This window comes from Globicephala melas, chromosome 20 (assembly GCF_963455315.2).
Source record: "Globicephala melas chromosome 20, mGloMel1.2, whole genome shotgun sequence".
Classification (NCBI taxonomy): domain Eukaryota; kingdom Metazoa; phylum Chordata; class Mammalia; order Artiodactyla; family Delphinidae; genus Globicephala; species Globicephala melas.
This window is the reverse complement of record NC_083333.1, coordinates 11,910,451-11,930,012: the sequence shown is the minus strand read 5'-3', so window position 1 is coordinate 11,930,012 and position 19,562 is coordinate 11,910,451. Positions and strand designations below refer to the sequence as shown.

Below are 19,562 nucleotides of genomic sequence, written 5' to 3'. Positions count from 1 at the left end.
CTTGCCTTAAGAGAGCCTCAGGGCAGTGGTTGAGAGTCCGCCTGCCGATGCAGGGGACACGGGTTCGTGTCCCGGTCTGGGAAGATCCCACATGCCACGGAGCAGCTGGGCCCATGAGCCATGGCTGCTGAGCCTGCGAGTCCGGAGCCTGTGCTCCGCAACGGGAGAGGCCACAACAGTGAGAGGCCTGTGTACCGCAGAACAAAACAAAACAAAACAAAACAAAAAAAAGAGCGCCTCAGGGAACAAGCACATGAAAAGATCCTCCGACTTCCCTTGTGGCGTGGTGGTTAGGAATCCGCCTGCCAATGCAGGGGACACAGGTTCGAGCCCTGGTCCGGGAAGATTCCACATGCCATGGAGCAACTGAGCCCGTGCGCCACAACTACTGAGCCCACGTGCTGCAACTACTGAAGTCCGTGCACCTAGACAGAGCCTGTGCTCCGCAACAAGAGAAGCCACCGCAATGAGAAGCCCGCACACCGCAACGAAGAGTAGCCCCCGCCCACCGCAACTAGAGAAAGCCCACGTGCAGCAATGAAGACCCAATGTGGCCAAAATAAACGAGTAAATAAATAATATATAACAAAAAGAAAAAGATCCTCAACGTCATTAGTCAGTAGGGACGTGCAAATCAAAACCACAGTGAGATACTTCATACCCAGTAGGATGGCTAGAACCAAAAGTAAAGGTGGGGGGGGGCATGCTGGCAAGGATGTGGAGAAGTAGGGACCCTCGTACGCTGCTAGTGGGAGAGTAAACTGCTGCAGCTGCTGTGGAAAACAGCTTGGAGGCTCCTCAAAACGTTAAACATAGAGTTATCCTATGATCCAGCAATTCCACTCCTACGTACATACCCACAAGAACTGGGATCGGGAACTCAAACAGATACAAGTACGCGCACAGTCACAGCAGCACCACTTAACGGTAGCTAAAAAGTGGAAACCACCCAAATGTCCATTGACAGGTTAATGGATAAACAAAATCTACACAACGGAATATTATTCACCCATAGAAAGAAATGGGGCACTGACACATGCTACGACATGGATAATCCTTGAAAATACTACGCTAAATGAAAGAAGCCAGACACAAAAGGTCACATAGCGCACGCTTTCCTTTACACACAATGTCCACAATAGGCAAAACCCATGTTCAGCTGACCATTAAAAACCAGAGGGTTAGAGACACCAACCCTCTACGCAATTGAGAGAGCCTGTGTATAACTTATAGTCTGCCCTCCACATCCGCAGTTCATCCGTATCCACGGTTCCCCATCCGTGGATTCAACCACAGATTGTGTAGTGTTGTAGTATTTACAACTGAAAAACATCTGCGTATAAGCGGACCTGCTCAATTCAAACCCATTGTTGTTCAAGGGTCCACTGTATGTAGAAAAGAGATTAGTGGTCGACAGGGGCTGGGGGGAGAGGGAATGGGGGGTTACTGCTAATGGGTATAGGGCTTCTCTTGGGGGTAATGAAAATGTTTGAGAATTAGAGGTGTTGGTTACACAACATTGTACATGTGCTAAATGCCACTGAACCGTTCACTTTAAAATGGTTCTTTTGTTACCTGAGTTTTCCCCCCATTTTTTTAAAAAAAAGCTCCTCGTGTACCCATCTTCCTGGCCCCGGCTGTTTTTCCAGGCCGGTTGGGACCGACTCTCCTGCCTCCTGCCCCCTACCCTTGGTCACCACGAGGGCCTTGCTCGGCACACCACCTTCTCCAGGTTCTGCAGGTCCTTGGAGGCTGGCTGCTCGATCTTGAAGATGCCCAGGTTGGCATGGAGATTGCTTTCTTCCTCCCGCATGGCGTTCAGCACGGCCCGTACGTGGGCTATCTGCTCCAGGGCCGCCTGGTGCCCCACGTTGCTGGCCAAGGGGCCTGTGGGGAGTCCAAGGTGAGCTTCTCTCCTCCCACAAGAGAAGGAAAACGAGAGGGAACGCGTTGAAAGAATGCACTGAAACTACTAACTGCGGCTCGAGAGTCAGAAACGGGTGGGACGTGAAAAGTCAGTGTAAGAAAACTGGAGAGGCTATGAGCTGGGCTGCTGCCTTCCAGCCAAGACTCGGCGACAACAGGAGTGTCACCGACAGACATGCCAGGCTCTTTCCCATGCTCAGCCTTGTCTGCACCTCCCCTGGGACCTAGGCTTTGAAAGACTGGGTCAAGACAAAGGGGAAGCCAGGGGAGAGGTTACAAGACGGGTACCTTTCAATTCAAATTCTTCCAGAAGGTTGTGTGTTTTCTTCTTGAAATCGTCAGCTGAGTGAATGAGGCCTGTCTTGAACTTCTCCTTGTGCCTCTTCAGCATTTGTTCACCGTCCAGCACAGCTTGCTGGAAGGTGACCCACTGCCCGCTGAGACTGTCCAGCATCTCCAGCACCTGGGGACATCACAGAGTGGAGGTGGCCCGCGAGCAGGAGCTCTGCCCGCCCCACCAACACTTCGAAGAAGTCTTTTCCAACCCTCTGGACCAGCATCTGTGTCCAAGTTCCACATGCAATGAGGCCCAAAGAAATCGAGCAGTTGCTGGGCCTGAAAGAGATCCTCAGGGTGACCCGAAAGGTCATTCGAGTTAGCTTTGGCTCTCAGAGGCTTTGGGGCCTTGGGCCTTCTCCCCCGCTCCCTTCTCTGCTCTCCCTCCTGACAGCCGAGGGTCTCCGACGTGGGGCGTCAGTGTCCCTGGCAACCTGGGGCTGGAATGGGCCGGGCTCGGGTGGGTGGGCCGCACGCCTTAGGAACTTACGCTGTCCTGAACTGGCACCTCGTACTTCTCGAGGATGGTGAATTGCTCGTGTAGGGGAGGGATCTGGGTCTCCAGGTTGGGCATATCGAGCTGCAGGGTCTCCATGAGGTGCAAACTGACCCCCAGTTCCTCCAGCGTCTGGGGAGGGTGGCTGATTCTGCAGCGTGGGCGAAGAGAGCATGGGCGGGCTGTCGCGAAGGTTGGGCCTACCCACCCCCTACACGGCCTGAGCCCACGTCCACCCGCCGTACTTCTCCGCGTTCTCCTGCAGGTAGGTGTGCAGCTCCAGGAGATGCCTGGCCGCCATCTCCTTGAGCAGGGTCGTGAACTTGTTCTGCCACTCACTGCAGTGCTGCACCAGTGAGAACTTGAGGTGCGAGCAGTCCAGCAACACAAACTGGATGTTGAGGACCGTCTCCTCCTTCTGCACGTTATTAGCCACCTCCGTGTAGCTGAAAAGGCCCACATCCCCGCTAGGACGTCTTTTTCTTGGCAGACGTGCCAGATGCCCTGCCTGGGTGACCTTTTCCTCCCAGCCAGCAGCGCTAAAGCATTCTTCTGCTCCCAGGCATCTCCCACTTCAACCCGTCCCCCAGCAGACGGCTGTGAACATGTCATTTTCCCAACCACTGCTTTCAGACTCCTCGGTTTGCATTCAAGGCTTGAGAGGCTCAGAGATCTGGGCGGAGTTCACACTGTGCTGCTCACTAGTTCTGTGCCGCCGGGCAGGTTATTTAACTGCTCTGAACCTCAGTCTTCTCATCTGTAACCTGGTGATGGTAACAGAACCCACCCTGCGAGGCTGCTGAGAGGATTAAGTTGGCTGCTGTACATATATCCCTCTGCTGACTTCCTTTCTGGATACTCAGTATTTGGCGAACATGCTCACGTGGTCCCATCTTCGTGCTGTTGTCTCTGCCTGGAATGCCCTCCCGCTGCCCATCTCTGCCTGCTGATGTCCTACCCATCCTGAAAAGCCCTGCCCCAAAGTCACTCCCTTCATCCACGTCCTCCTTCCCCTGATGCCCCCAGCTGAAAATTCTCTCTCCTCTCATCGAACTGCCCCGCATTTGCATACCTGACTCACAGCGCTGATCACATGGAAGCTTGTATAAGAACACTGAGCACATCAGCACATTAGCGCTTCAGAGTTCACACAGTGCTTCCACATATACTTAACAGTCCCACAACCTTATGAGGTCGGTAGTATAACACCTATTTCACAGGAAACTGAGGCCCAGAGAATGTGAATAACCGACCTAAGATGACACGACTAGTAAGTGGTGGAGCTGGGATTTCAACGGTCCTCAAGGTGCCACAGCCACTGCTGTTTGAGCAATATTCTTATCTTCCCTACTGCACTAGAGCCCTTGGGAGGAAAAAACTTGTTCATTTCTTTGTTTTTAATTCCTCACAACCCATCACAACAATGGTGTTTTTTTTAACAAATGAATGAATGAATGAATGAATGACTAGAGGACAAAGAGACGGGAGTTCATATCAGAATTTAAGACCCCTCTTCCATTTAACTCCCATCTGCGTTCTTAAAATGAAAGTGTTCACATCTCTCACTTTTCAGACCCCTAGCATCTCTCCTTTCCCAGCAGGACCCTGTGGTACTCCACACCAAAGCAGCTTTTTCCCTAAATCTTGCCCAGCTCTTTTTTTTTTTTTTTTGCGGTACGCGGGCCTCTCACTGTCGTGGCCTCTCCCGTTGCGGAGCACAGGCTCCGGACGCGCAGGCTCAGCGGCCATGGCTCACGGGCCCAGCCGCTCCGCGGCATGTGGGATCTTCCCGGACCGGGGCACTAACCCGTGTCCCCTGCATCGGCAGGCGGACCCTCAACCACTGTGCCACCAGGGAAGCCCTTGCCCAGCTCTTATCGGATCGCTATCCCCTTGAGAAACAAAGGTCCAGTGCCCTAGGTCCGGTGCTGGTCCTCTAGTTTTCTGCCCCTCCCCCAGGCTGCAGGTCAGACCTCCCCCTGCCGCGTTCTGCCTCTTCAAGACAGACCCTCACAACCACCTTTGCTCCTTACCGAGCAATGTCGGCGTCAAAAGAAGAGACCGGCGGGTTGAGGCGCTGGTATCGACGAATGAAAGAGTCCTTGTTGATTTCCCAGATCTCCCGGTACATGTCCCAGGTCTTGAGGTAGTTCTGTAGCAGGGCTGCATTGTTGGTCATGCCGCTGCTGATCTGGGCCTGGATCTTCTTGATGTCTTCATCCCGCTCTTCAATACCCAGCAAAATGCTTCTCATTGACTTCCACCCCAGCCCAAGCTGCAGCCCAGCCCCTGGCCACTGCCCCAGAACCTCCCCTCCAACAGCACCTTCCCAAAGAAATACAGCTCAAACACGAGCATTAGAAAATGAAGGAGGAGGCCGAAAGTAAAAGAACGACTCTACTCTGTAGGATTCAGATGTCTCACCTGTTGGTGTCTAGGGCTCTTATAGCCCAGCCCCAGTCCCAAACAAGCCCTTCCTGGTCTCCCAAACCCCTTGAGCATCAGTCACCTAGTTTTGACCCCCCTCTGTGGCCCTTCTCCCTTCCCCAATCCAGCCCTTTGACCTGGGTTTTCCACCAGTCATGGAGATGACTGGCCCAGTACGTCTGGAAACAGCCCTGGTCTCTCCTCCTGGCTCTGCCAGGTCCTAAGCTTTGGCTACCCCTGCACCTGGTGCCCTCCCACTGCCCACTCACCCACGATTGTGTAGATGGGCTCACGAAGAAACTTGCACTTGATGAGAATTTCAGGGAGGTGGCAGAAGACAGAGATGGTGGAGAAGAGGTGGTTGCCAATGTCATTGACCACACTTGCCAAGGTCTGCAGAGTGGGTGAGAACTCCACCTGTGGGAGCACAGTGGCGAGGGCTTAGCACAGGCCCGGGAGGACTCAAGCTCAGGACCGGGATGGCTGGACACCGCAGAACCAGGCCTGGAGGCTGTAGGAGAAAGTCAGGGCCTAGAGCCAAGTTTAAGGATTGACGGAAACTGGCAAATAAAGTGTGATGATTTCGGGCTGTTGGGGGCAAAGTGGTTCCCACCTGTGCCACACCTCCCTGCATGTCATTCTTCAAAATGACAAGGACTTGGAAGAGTGGGTTGGGGGTGGTCTTTCCATCCCCATTGATGGCCTTGGACAGTTCCAACAGTGACATCTTCACGTTCAGGCGCAGGGCATCCTCCATCATGCGGTCCAGCCGAATCGTGTACTGCAGCCACTGCTGCTGAATCTGGTGGGAAGAGCAGGGGGAAGAGAGCCCCTCAGGGAAGACGAGGCAGGTCCTGGGAAATGAGAACCAGCCAACAGGGAGGGGAACGAGCTGGTTCAATAGAAAGACGGGACGCCGAGTCCTGAAGGAAGGAGGTTTGAAAGGCCGAAGGTTGGGTGAATCCAAGACTAGAGCAGGATGTTTGAGAAGCACGTGGGGGTTGGGGGGGAGGGGGAAGACCAAGAGAAGGGTCTGATGGGACTGGGGGAGCGGAGGACCTGCCCACCCACAAAGCCCTGGCCACAGGACCCCCTACCTCGGGGCCATCGTTCTTGAAGACTTCATAGGAGTTGGTCATGATGGCCACCACATCGTGGTGCAGGCTCACCAATTTCTGCTGCACCACCGCCCGATGCTCTCTTTGGTCCTCCTCAAATTCCAGGTCCCTGTACACCCGTTTGCCACTAATGCGTACCAGCAATGTCTCTGACATCACTTGGGCTCGCCAGCCAATGGTCAGAGTGGACGCCTTGAACTCATTCACAATCGTCTGCACCTGGAGTCAGACCCCAGCCATGGGGGAGTTTCAGCTTGGGAACAGACCCTCTGGGCCTAATTCTATCCTCCCACTGTCCTCTAGCTAGAATTGCTGACATTAAGAAAAAAAAACTTCCCTAAGCACACTTCATTTCTTTCACAAGACTCCCTGGTCTCTCCACCACTACCCATGACTCAGGTGTTAATTACCCACATGCCAGCCTTTCAGTCTGCCTTGCAGACCTTTAGGGTCTAATGACCACGGCCCACCTTGCTGGCGTATACACGGCACTCTGTGATGAAGATGGCACTGGCCCCCTGCAAGGCCCAGTGCAGTTTCTTGAGCCCAGGGTGGATCTTCTTATCCAGGAACCGGATACGTTCTTTGAACAGGGCCTGCTCATCTGGGGACAGCATGGCAATAATCCTGCGCATAAGAGGAGACCGGTAGCTGATAGGGAGCTATCAGCTCTGACGACCTCTCCTCCACACCAGGACACTTGGTGGAGAACTGAAAGTTCCTGATTCTAGGCTAGAGCTTTCCAATAAAACTTTCTGCGATGACAGAAATGGTCTACCATTCGTGCTGCCTGGTACGGTAGCCACAAGCCACGTGTGGCTGCAGGGCCCTTGAAACGTGGCCTGTGCAAATGAGTAACTGAATTTTAAGTTTTATTTAATTTCGATTAATTAACTTGAATAAAAATAGCCACATGCACCTAGTGGCTGCCACGTTGGACCGTGCAGTTCTAGACACCCAAACAAGTCTGCCGCTCCCATCCCCTCGGACTTGAACTGGGCTGAGAAAGGTACCCAACCCCGAGCTAAGCCTCACTCCAGAGATGAGTACAAAGGGTGTTAAGCATGGCCTTGCTTGGTTCAATGAATCTTATGTTGTTCTGGGCCCATAAACCTAACGCCATCAACTTCCTTCCTAGAGAAGTCACCCAGGCCGACAGTATATATGGTCCAAGTGCCCAGTGGGGTGAGAGGGGACGTGGTGTTTTTTGCTCTCTACTCTAAAGCTAGAAGACAACACTGAAAGGGACAGGAATAATCGTAGGGCCTTACGAGAGAGCACGGGAACCTTTTTTTTTTTTTTTGAGATGGACAAAATGTGAAGGACGCATACTGTAGGAAATGGACAACATCATGGGGCGGATAAGACAAAGAGGGAGCATGAAGTGGCATTCAAGAGGGCTGCAGCGAGGGCCCCACCTGTTGTAGTCCCGAGCGAGGAGCAGCAGGTTTTCTCGAAGAATGCGCAGGTCCTCGGCGCGCTCAGCCACGTTCGCCACGTAATGCGGCGTCTCGAAAAGCAGCCGCTCCCAGTAGTCGATCTCCACAAAGAGGATCAACAGGGACCTTGGGGAGGAAGAGAGGCAGAGCAGCTGCGGGGCGGCCCAAGGGCGTAAACCGGAACCAACACCCGACCAAGAGGTACGGGGCTGGGGCGCATGGAGACCCTTAAAGGTAAGCAATGAAGCAGAACCTCCGAGTAAAGAAGGCGGACTGGACACGTTGACTTTTGCTCCCCTCCCCAAATAACCAAAATAACAGTAAAGGGGGGTTTCGCTTGTCCAAGGCATAAGCCCACAAATACAAGAAGACAACAACCGAAAACATCTGAAAGTGCAAAAGCAGATGGATAAGGAGAAGAGGAGTCCTCAGCTGGCACTGGAGACAGCTGGGAAGCCTCCTTAGAGGCCTGGGGACGGGTGGCTCCAAGTATCTCAGGAAAGGGGTGAAGGTGGGACTATATAACAGGAAGAGCAATTGAAAGTTTAGGAAGCAGCTCTACCCATGTCCCCTCTCCTACTCTACGTAGTTAAGCAAGTTGCCCTCCCTCACCCCAGCCTAAGACTGAAGGCTTCTTGTCTCAGGAGGCAGTGCAGAGACAAACAGAGGGTCTTTGGACTGGGAAACCCCAGGCCCAGTTGAAGGAGAGAGTAATACACTGGGAGCAGGGGTGGTGAGTCACCATGAACCCACTGAATGTTAAGATCCCCGCCTCCCTCTCCTGCCCAGAAACCAGCACTCTGGCAGCTGGATCTACACCCTCCGGAGCAAAGTTTGAAAGATGGTTCTCTGTGACCTCCGACCAGCGTAAATAGAAAAGCCCCACGGATGATGACCTCTGGAGTCGCCAGGAAACAGCGCACCTGGACAAGCCTGCAGTGAGGCTCCCAGTTGAGAAGCCCCCCTTTTCCTGCTCAGCAGAGCTGCCGGTCAGCTTTCCAGCCCCTGTCCCTTAAATATGGACAGACAACCAAGGGTTACAGAACACTGGTCTCTGTCTTTCCTAGCACAAAAGGTGGGAGTCAAAACAAACAGAAAAAAGCAACCAGAAGGGAAGGAGAGGGGACAGAGGTTGTGCAGAAAGAAGACGGCCTACCTGCAAAAGAAAAATAAACAAAACCACCTCGAACATCCTCAGAGAGAGATAAGAGACAAAAGAGCATCCGTGAAACAGAAACAAGATGCTAGAAAAGGGACACCAGGAGAGCTCTTAGAAGTTAAAAATGAGAGCAGAAAATTTTAAAATCAAAAGAGATATATAGGGCTTCCCTGGTGGCACAGTGGTTGAGAGTCCGCCTGCTGATGCAGGGGACACGGGTTTGTGCCCCGGTCTGGGAGGATCCCACGTGCGGAGCGGCTGCGCCTGTGAGCCATGGCCGCTGAGCCTGCGCGTCCGGAGCCTGTGCTCCGCAACAGGAGAGGCCACAACAGTGAGAGGCCCGCGTACCGCAAAAAAAACAAAAAAATCAGCCTGGGGAATAATTTTTGTAAAATATTTTCTGATTTGTCCTCAGACAAGTGGTCAGGCAGTAGAGGTAGGACAGGGAAGCTGGCTGGGTTTGGTGCTGACACCCCAGAATGAACTGACAGGATGGAGAAAGTGCTGTCAGAGCAGGAGAAAAGGAGGAAGGGGAAGTCCCATACGCAAAACACGGACAGACGCCAATGTCCCCTGTCCTGCTCTGGAGAAGTCCCACTACACAGAGGAGTCTGCTGCATACACAGCAATAACACAGCTCTTTTCAGCCAGGGTACAGACGACATCTGGAATATGTTTGTGTTAAGTACTATCTGTAAGGCTGGTCTGGCTGTAAAACGTGGTAAAAGCCAATTTGGACTTCAGAGTTCAAATATTTGGGCTATAAGCTGGGATAACAAAACCCCTTGTGAGATAAAATAGGTGCTATTAGGGACTGGAAGGCTCCCAGAACTAAGGGAGAGTCAGGTAGTTCCGAGGACAATCAGGACATTTGAAGAGCGTGCTTATTTCAAGATCTTATCTAGACCATGAGCACAAAAAAGTAAACCTGATAAAGTTATCTGCCCCTCCTTGGAGCCTTCAAACGTTTTGGAAAAGCTGAAACTGTCTTGGATGTCTTTACTGGTTTAACGAGCCCAAACTTTTCAAAGTCCTTCCCCGTGATCATGGCTTTTTTTTCCCCCACACACATTATTTACTGGATTGAGGTAGTTTATCATAAAGCCACAAAAAATGTAAAGCAGCTTAAAACAGATCTCTCCAGACAACAGCTGTCTAAAGGATGGGGGTAACTCTTCTCTCTGGAAGAAGTGTTTCAGCCATTATTTGGGTTTTGGCTAAACCCAGGCCATAAATATTTGGCCCAAAGTTGTCTTGTTAAGCTCTACTGTAAAGATTATGCAATGGTGTCTGAGATAAATATCCGACGTGTCCCTCGACAAGAGATGATCACGGCAGACAGAAAAGTTGTCTCCTAAGTTTATCCTTGCTACGCGGGCACTAAGCTCAAACATCAGGTGGACACACCACTGTGGGGGGAAGGGAACAAGATGCAGGAAGCCTAGCTGAAAGCCCCCAGCACAGAATATTCAAGACCCTTAGGGAAACGGTACAACTTCTAAGTCCATCAGTAGTGGGTTGATGGATTAAATTACACTACAGCAAAATCGTGGGATGCTATAAGCCGTGGAAAATAATTATGTAGCTCTGTACATACAGAATGGAAAATCTCCCACACATATTGTTAACCTTAAAAAATAAAAAAAGCAAGTTGCAAAAATACTGTTTATAATGGGATCCTGTTTTACGTGTGCAGTGTGTATTTTTGATTACATGGTAATCATGGTTACCTCTAGGGAGTGGGGCTGTGCGCTGGATTTTCAGTTTTTCCTTTATATACTTCTACATCAATCTATTTTTTTTTTCTTTCACAGTGAGCATGCACTACTTTTGTAGTTTAAAATTTTTAATTAAAAAAAGATTTTAAAAATTAAAAAAAAGCAGCCGTATGAAATGGGTGGGGTGGAGTGATAAAAAATATACCGAATCTACCGTGGTTATCTTTGGGGGAATTTTTTTCTTCCTTCTACTTTTCTGCACTCTGCAAATCTTCTAAAAGGATGAAGAATTTTATAATGGAAAAATTAAATAAATCATTTTGAGAACACTTTGAAAGTACAGAACAGTGAGGACAGTATGCTACTATTCATGTTAAAAAGTATACTTAGACAGACACACTCTTAGCCCTGGGATGTTACACAAGAAACTGGTAACCTTGACTCTTTCTTTTTTTTTTTAAATATATTTTTAAAAATTTATTTCATATTTTTTTAAATTTTTGGCTGCCTTGGGTATTCATTGCTGCGCGCGGGCTTTTCTCTAGCTGCAGCTAGTGGGGGCAACTCTTTGTTGTGGTGCACGGGCTTCTCACTGCAGTGGCTTCTCTTGTTGCAGAGCACGGGCTCTAGGCGCGCGGGCTTCAGGCTTCTCCCTGGAGCCTGCATGCCACAACTAGAGGAGAGAAACACCCACACACCACAACTAGAGAGAAGCCCACGTGCCACGACAAAAGATCCTGCATGCCTCAACGAAGATCCTGCGTGCCGCAACTAAGACCTGATGCAGCCCAAAATAAATAAAATAAATAAATAAAAAGAAGGTTTGTCATCTCTGTAGTCAGCTGCCTTACATAGCTCCTTCTTTATTTCTCTCTTCAGCATCTTATATGGGAAGGAGGCATGGCTCCAGGGTAGAACTGTTCACTTACAGAGCCTCAGAGGGCAGGGACTTCGCCACTGGACACATTCCCCGTGCCCATCTCGGCTCTTAGCATGTGGAAGGCACTCGCTATATATTTTTGAATAATTAATAAATGGATTAATTAAATTTAAAACAGTGGTGATATGAAAATGTCATGATTCTAAAGCTGTAGGCGAAGACATGATCTGACAGCCCATCAGTTCTCAGGAAAGGCCCCTTGGTGGCTCACAGTTTGGAAGGTTTCGCTGAGCCATCGCGGCCACCTAGTGGCAGAGCACCGACATCACTGGTTGAGTAGGTTACTGGGGTTTTTCTGTTTTCAATCAGTTTTTTTGAAGATAGAATGTGAAATTAAAATTAAGAAGTGGTAGTAAACATATTACGGGATAAGAGAGATTTAGAGGAATGGGGAGAGAAACCAAGAGATAGGAGTTAAACTCTGGGGAGGGTTGGGGAAGGGAAGGGCGCTAAAGACAGGACAAGCAGAATGGGAGGGAGTCACGGAGGGTGTCGTACTTGTCAAAGTTCACATCCAGCATGCCCGCCTTCTCCTGGTTGATTCGTAGCAATGGCGTATCCAGCCGCCGAATGCAGTCCTTGTCCAGCGTTGATGTCCAGTCTTGGAAGGTTTTTCGAACCAGTTCGTCAATGGCCTGAACCATCTGCTGATAGGTGTGTACGCTCTCCTCTCCCGTCCCGATGTGGGGCAGGAAATGAGCATTGGAAAGACACTGCGGGGGAAGAACCAGGGATGGCTGGAGTCACCTGCCACATTCCTCCGTGTCACCATCTCCCTGAGACCCCCATCCCCGCCCCCCAACGCACACACAGACACTCCGACAATATGTGGAAGACTCGGAGGGAAGGTGGAGCCCAAAGGAAAGGTGAGAGGAAGAGGCCACGGCACAACGAGAGAGGGAGTCCAAATGAAGAAAGAGAAGCACAGAGATTCAGCTCGAGGAAAAAAGTTGGGAAGAGGAAGTCCATCACAGGAAGTGAGGGATTTAAGAGGCACAAGGTCGAAAACTAGCATGAGCCCTTCCTCAGGACAGATCACTACGTCTGCCACCCCCTGGACAGACCCAGTCTCGGTCAGGAAACCTCTCCAGGGAGACTCTCTGGAGGCAACCCCCCGCCCCTGCCCCCCACCCCACTCCCGCCCCAGCACTGGGCTCAGCCTGCAAACTCTACCATTGCCGCACTGAGAACAAGTCCTGGAAAAGGCCAGACTTACGTTCATGACCCTGTCGATGCGACGCCGTAGGATCCGCACCCAGTGCGCCTGCCCCGAATGCTGGGCCATGTAGGGCTCCAGGTACGGCCGCTTCTTGCTCAGCTCACGGTTCACGAGGGCCAGCTCGTTATTGAACAGCATGTAGAGATCCACCGCCTTCTTGTCATATGTTCGCTTGATAGTCTGATGAAGGAGAGGAAGTGGACAACACACCCAGGGATGCGGGTTCCCTGCAGCTCCACCCTGGAGGAAAGCTACACCCCTGCCGTGGGAGTCCCGCTCCCAAGGCACCCGGGCACTGGGGGAACAGCGGAAGAAAAGAGGCACTGGCCATTCAGGACATGGGACAGAGCATGAACGGAGGTTGGATGGTGTCTGGAAGGACCAGGAGGAACTGAAGGAAGGCAGAAGAGAACCAGGGGTGGAGGAAGCAAGCGGGCAGCCACACCTCTCGGGCTGCAAGCCTGCGGAAGGTGTCCAGCAGTAGCACCCCGTGCTCCACGTCGCGGACTAACTCGAAGGCGGAGCTGATCAAGTTCTGAGTCATCACCTCCAGGTCCTTGACTCCAGCCCGGAACCTGCACCGTTAGAGGCATGTTGAAGGGTGGGTGCCCTCGCCTGCCCCCAAGGACATCCCCTGAGTCAGACTTCCATGCGTTATGTACCGAGGGCTTCCTAGGCACCAGGCACTGAGTGTTGTACACGCATTAGTCCATTTATCCCTCAGAACAGTGCAGTGAGGTAGGCTTTATCACTAACCGTATTTTATAGATGAGGAAACAGAGGCCCCAGCTGGTAGAACAATGTACGTAACTAGTTTGTGGCAGAACCGGGATCCAAGCCCAGGAAGGCTGACTCTGGAACCCTGAGTCTGAGCCACCACCTCCTTCCTAGCACTTCCCCTGCCCTCCCCAACCCTGACCTGTGGCCTCCACGCTTCCCCAGTACACTCTGCTCTCACCTCCCTGACCTCCCTTCCCTGCTCAAGCCCGGGGGCCTGCCTGTGATGCTCTCACCTATTGTAGTCTTCGTGCCAAGAGGTGTTCTTGACGTCCAGGATGCCCCCGCGAACAGCTCGCAGCACGTGCAGGTTTTTGTGGAAGATGTCCTCAATCTCCAGCAAGTTCCGTGTTATCTGGGGCCCCTGGGCGCCAGAGAAGCAGGGAAGGGGACCTTGCTTGCCATCTTCCCAGCGGGCAAAATGGAACTGACAGTCACATACCTGCAAAGAAGTCAGCGTGAGGCTTCCCGCCCTCCTTTCTGAGCCTCTCTGTCCTGAGCTCTTTGGTTTAGCTTTAAATAGCTAAAAACTAAGGAGCACCAACCAGATACAAGGGGCTACCGGGGTGCATTTTAGCTGCAGAATGAAATATGAGATACTAAGGCAGTGATAACAGGCCAAAGTCTCAAAGCACGGGATGGTGGTCAGGCACACAGTCATGTGAAAAGAACCAAAGCAGCAAGTTCTAGGTGTAGCCTCAGCCCCAGCTCCCCCAGCTCCTGGAGCATCTGCTGTTGGCTTTGAGTCTCCTTCCCTGACCGTCTTCCCACCTCGATAAGGTCCTTGCAGCGTTGCACAAAGGCATCGACCTGGGCAAATATGCTGGTCTGGTCTAGGACCCAGCCCCAGCGGGAGAACCTGTCGGAAGAAAGACTGACCAGTCAGAAGCGGGAACACGAGCCATTAACCAACCTGCCCAGGCCAGGCTAGAAACATGAGTCCTAGTTCAGGGGGAGCCTTAGAAAATGAGACCCCAAGAAACAGTTTTCCTGAACCCCAAGAGAAGAGACTCAAGGTGAGGAGAGCCAGAGAGGAAACAAAAACATCTCAGTTCTAAGAGAAGGTTTACACACAATGGAATTTTAGACTTCAGGGCCAAGGAAGGAGGAAAACACCAGGAGGGATTCCTGGGATCAGGGAGAAAGTTATTAGAGTTAGGAGGACCTACGGCTGGGAGCTAGAATACCCGAATCCACAGAGAAAACTCGGACCCATGTAAAAACTCTAGAAAGATATAATCCATAGGCTTAAAGTGCAAGCAAAAGGACTCAGAATCTACCCGCTATAGGAACGACAAGGTGGGTGACACACAGGATGTTAGGGGAGGCCCGTCGTACTGGGTATGCATCTGCACAGCCTGTAGGTAGTGGTCTCTCCAGGCGTGACAACAGGAGATGCAGCCTTGTAGGTCCTCCTTGCTAGAAATGACGTATCCCTCAAAGATCCGGTCCAGGGAGATGGCATGGCAGCACAGGCGGATGATCTCATTGCTCATCTGCAGATGGGGTCCCAACAGCCTCAGTTCACAGCCTTAGTTGCACCCCACCCTCTCTCGGAGTCCCCAAGACCACGCCTCAGGTCTCAGCCTCCTACTGCTGGATTTGCCTCCCGATACCCCTCTCGCCCCTGGTCCTCCACTGCTGGCGTGGCAGCACCTCTGGGTTCCACCTCCATTGCCTGCCTCAGACCAGCTCTGCAGCTGCATTTCTAGCCAGCGATCGGCTCAGCGCCCCTGCCCCACTCTTTGGCTCCACTGCCCTCCAGGAATCGGCTCCTGCTCCTCAAAAGTCGGTGTTTTTGGGCTTCCCTGGTGGCGCAGTGGTTGAGAGTCCGCCTGCCGATGCAGGGGACGCGGGTTCGTGCTCCGGTCCGGGAAGATCCCACATGCCGCGGAGCGGCTGGGCCCGTGAACCATGGCCGCTGAGCCTGCGCGTCCGGAGCCTGTGCTCCGCAACGGGAGAGCCCGCAACAGTGAGAGGCCCGCGCACCGCAAAAAAAAAAAAGTCGGTGTTCCTTCCTGAATCTGCCTCTCGCCCACTGCGAGTTCCATCTTTGGAAACGAGAAAGAGTGGGTCTTCCCCTTCCATACAGCTCTGCCTGGGAGTCTGTCCTTCGTGGCCCCCTCCCGCCCTGCACTCCATCTATGCCTCTTTGCAAAGCCCCTCTTCCCGCCTGGGCTACGTCCATCTGGAAGCAAAATGTCCAGTCCAGGCCCCAACTCCAAGCATCACTATAGTTGATGATGCAGGCAAAAACCTGTGGTCTCCGTCCGACCTGAAGGGCATTCCTCACTACCTTTTCACCGCATATGTCTGCTGGTGAATTCCGCCTTCTCCAGAAATCTGCGTCCTATTAACACGGCCACCCCCTTATGACCCTCTGTCCCACCCTCTGCAGGCACACACCTTCCGGAAGAGGGAGGTCAGTCTCTCCCGAGTGTTGTAGTGGGGAGAGTTGACCCAGATGATGCGGATGAGACTGATGAGCCTGGGGAGTTTACTAGAGATGTCCTTAGGCCTCATGAAAGCCAGCTCCTGGTAAGGTTCCTTCAGGATCGACAAAAAAGTCAGGTTTGACTGTGCTTGACGAGATCCATCCTGGCAGTAAAGAGAAACCAGGAGAAGACTTACCCCCTGGAAAGAACTGGTTCAAAGCGAGCGCTTTTGATCCTCCTCAAACCCTACCCCGACTTGCTTCTCCCGGGAAGCATTCCCAATTAACCCTACCTGGTGCCAATCACCTCAGGTCTCTGCCACCCTTCAGGACCAGAGCTTGTACATACCTACTTTTATTCACTTACTAGTTTCTACAAAAATATTTTTATGTCTTTTCTCATGTGTGAGTCCCATCTCTCCCACTAGACTGGGAATTCCCCAAGCTCGGGTTTTGCATCTATTTCTCTAGTTTTTCCCCTTGAACTCTTAACTCTGCACAAAGGAGACGCTCAATAGGTGTTGATCAACTGACTGGATATCACACTCATTCAGCCCAGTGGCTGTCACCCAGGCCCCTTCACTGCCCTGTTCTCAACGAGGGTTTTAGACTTCTCCACCTAACGGTGGCCTCAGTTCCCTCAATACCAGCTTCAGATTCCACCTAGGAAGACAGGGCCTCTCTCTCTGTATTCTGCAGACCACTCTGATCTCTGTGCGTCAGCTTGTCATATAATACCAAATTTAATTTTTTTTTTTTTTTTTTTACCAAGTTTAATTTTTTAAACGTGTTTCTCTTGCAGCTCTCTCGGCTGAACCGCGTGGGTGTGTCTTTGACCCCAGGCCATCTAGCCATCTCTTTTGTGTAAGTCTTATTTCTCAGCTGGACCGTATGGGTTGGGCTCAGAGAGGGCACTCAATGTCGTACACTTGTTGAGTAACCAGAAGTCTCCCTAACTAAACTATAAGCTCCTTGGGACCTTGTGTTCTACCACTTTTATACTCTCCCACAAGTCCAAGTCCAAGCACTGGGTGCATCTATCTTTGCCTTTGATGACTATGTTGACTCTCTCTTCTTAGCACCTTACAGTGTACCAACTGCTGTCTACTTTCTGGCAAGCCTCCATCCTTCGATCCACTCACAGACCTGTATCTGCTGGGCCAGCTTCATAAAGGGCGCCAGGTAGGATGACTTGGCAAGACTCAGGATGGACTCGACGTGTTTCACTCCCGGCTTCACCAGCTGTTTGCTGATGCCAGACAGGTCCATGCATCGGTTGCGCCAGAACTCAATCTCCTCCAAAGGACCTAAATTTTCTCCTGTGTCCACAGTTTCCTGGGCACTGAGCACTTCCTTTATCTGCCGTGTCCAGTGGATCATGGTGGCTGCCGGCGAGAGGACAAAACCTCTGGCGTTTCTTTGCAGTACTCCCCAGTTGTGTCCTTCCCTGTTCCCCCTACAGAGCCCTCCTAACCCAACTCCTGTCCCAGCCTCTGGGCTGCCCCCCACCTCTCCCCTAGGAGCCCTGACACATGGGCAGTGCCAGCCACTCACTCTCCAGTTGCTGTACCAGATCTTTGTCTTTAACCACCGCCTCAGGCTTCATGTTCATGGCCTCTGTAGGGATGTAGAGAACAGTGTGCCCCTCCAGTTTGTACCGAGTATCTAAGGAAAGGAAAGGACCATGAGAGTTCACAGAGGGCGATGGGTGTATGCCACCCCACTTCCAACCGTGGTTGATGATCTGGGGCCCAGGAAGTGTACACATTTCAGGAGAGCAGGCAGGAGAAACTATGACTCATGCTTTTTTGATACCAAGCGGGAAAATGACAGAAGGCAGAGATACCTCACTGAGATATAATAAGAGATTGTCATAAAATATGGTCAAAGATCTATACCATGCCCTCAACACTCTCTTCTATGACACATGTACTCCCCCTACTGCCCGCCCCCATCTCCCCTTACCCTACATGTACTCTTGGAAATTTCCAACTCTGAGCAGGTCTGGCCAACTGTTCTACAGCAGGAAACTCTACCTGGATTAGAAGGCAAACTCTGTACCCTGTTCCACTCATTCAGCAAACACATTCCAAGCACCTACTCTGTGCCAAGCAACGCGGGTACTCAGGATCAATCTTCCCCCCCGCCTCACTCTCTCTACTGTTGGTGGGGACTGGGGAGAAAGCAGGCATTCCAGTCTCTCCACTCACCTGTCAGGCAGGCCAAGAACCTGTGCAGGTGAGAAGTAAAATGATTTCGAATGCTCTCGGGCCAGGTTGTGTTTGTAAAGATCTGAGGGGCAAAGACGCCGTCGAGCAGCCGAAGCAGGGCTGGGATGTAGGAACCCCGCACTGTCCCAAAATGCACAGTCGCCTCAAAGTTCTCTGGAGTGATGGGAACTGGCGCTTGGCGAATGAAGTAGACAATCTGGTTCTGGGTCTGCATGAAAGACAGTAGATCAGACTTCAGGGTCCAGGCCCAGCCATGATCCCCAAGGGAATCTGAGGCTCCAATCATGAAAGCCTGGCTGAGTTCTTCGTCGCATTCCCTTAGTGTATCCAATCCTTCTCCAAATATAAGCAACATGAGGTGCTTCCTGTTCTTGTCAGGGACATAACAGAGTCTGTATACAGAGATGTGGGGAGGAAATGGAGAGAGCATGCCTTGAGGGTAGGGACTGTGTATTTTGTCCAACTTGGCTCCAGACCTAGCACAGTGACGGGGACATATTAGATGCTCCATAAATGAGGGATGGATGGATAAATGGAAAGAAAAGGATATAGGAAAACCAGAAAGGAGAAGGACCTAAAGTAAGAGACAACTGTCTAGGGTTTTCCATTTCACTTGCATATACTTTTCCCCCAATTTTTCACTTATCCTTCAGTTGTGTTTATGCTGAGTTTTTGTTGTTGTTTACGTTCAGAAATGTATAACTTTCCTGTTGTTAAAACTTCTTAAAGTTTCTGACTTCTACATGCTTAGAAAAGTCATTCCCACTCTACGATCAGATTCACCTGTCTTTTTTTCTTTAGTACTTTTGTAGCTACTCTTTATACTTGATTTAACTTTAAAAACTGAAAATAAAATGCAAAGAAGAAATTCATAACCATTCATCTTCCCACTACCCAGAATTAAATTTTGGCTTTTTTTTGTTTGTTTTTGGTTTTTTTTGTCCATGCCATGCGGCATGTGGGATCTTAGTTCCCTGATCAGGGATCGAACCTGCGCCCCTGCATTGGACGCACAGAGTCTTAACCACTGGACTACCAGGGAAGTCCTTGTATTTCTTTTTGTAAAAAAAAGCTTAACAATTATTATTTTTGTTAAAAATGATATGTTAATTATAAATAACTGAAACAATGCAGAAAAGTACAAAGATAAAAGTTTAAATGTCATCTAAAATTCCACCACCCAGACATTAATTATGATCATTAGAGAAAATACTATTCCAGACATCTCTCTCTCTCTCTCTCTCTCTCTCTATCTATCTATCTATCTATATATATATACAGGAAAATAAATTAAAATAGTTATTTCAAAATAGGATCATGCTATTTTTTTTTACATATAATT

At 50.9% G+C, this 19,562-nt stretch overlaps 1 protein-coding gene across 18 annotated transcripts in view; it reads right to left on the bottom strand.

The window, feature by feature from the left end:
* The window catches only part of DNAH2 (dynein axonemal heavy chain 2), an 87,968-nt gene that overhangs the window by 51,310 nt on the left and 17,096 nt on the right, over positions 1-19,562 (bottom strand). For 15 of the 18 annotated variants that reach the window (XR_009560289.1, XR_009560290.1, XR_009560288.1 and 12 more), the window contains 20 exons: positions 18,200-18,428; positions 17,544-17,654; positions 17,136-17,374; positions 15,962-16,153; positions 14,894-15,051; positions 14,327-14,414; positions 13,792-13,997; positions 13,224-13,353; positions 12,776-12,958; positions 12,058-12,272; positions 7,722-7,868; positions 6,774-6,930; positions 6,283-6,522; positions 5,799-5,987; positions 5,455-5,602; positions 4,792-4,984; positions 3,004-3,204; positions 2,753-2,909; positions 2,215-2,389; positions 1,724-1,887 (listed from right to left, as the gene is read on the bottom strand). Coding sequence is in view for 12 of the 18 variants with exons in the window: in XM_060290282.1 (XP_060146265.1) it covers positions 1,724-1,887; positions 2,215-2,389; positions 2,753-2,909; positions 3,004-3,204; positions 4,792-4,984; positions 5,455-5,602; positions 5,799-5,987; positions 6,283-6,522; positions 6,774-6,930; positions 7,722-7,868; positions 12,058-12,272; positions 12,776-12,958; positions 13,224-13,353; positions 13,792-13,997; positions 14,327-14,414; positions 14,894-15,051; positions 15,962-16,153; positions 17,136-17,374; positions 17,544-17,654; positions 18,200-18,428 (3,522 nt within the window). In the remaining 6 variants the exon portion in view is untranslated. Of the gene's footprint in view, positions 1-1,723; positions 1,888-2,214; positions 2,390-2,752; positions 2,910-3,003; positions 3,205-4,791; positions 4,985-5,454; positions 5,603-5,798; positions 5,988-6,282; positions 6,523-6,773; positions 6,931-7,721; positions 7,869-12,057; positions 12,273-12,775; positions 12,959-13,223; positions 13,354-13,791; positions 13,998-14,326; positions 14,415-14,893; positions 15,052-15,961; positions 16,154-17,135; positions 17,375-17,543; positions 17,655-18,199; positions 18,429-19,562 lie in introns of those variants that run through there. The other 3 variants (XM_060290284.1, XM_060290286.1, XM_060290289.1) reach the window with 3 other exon arrangements.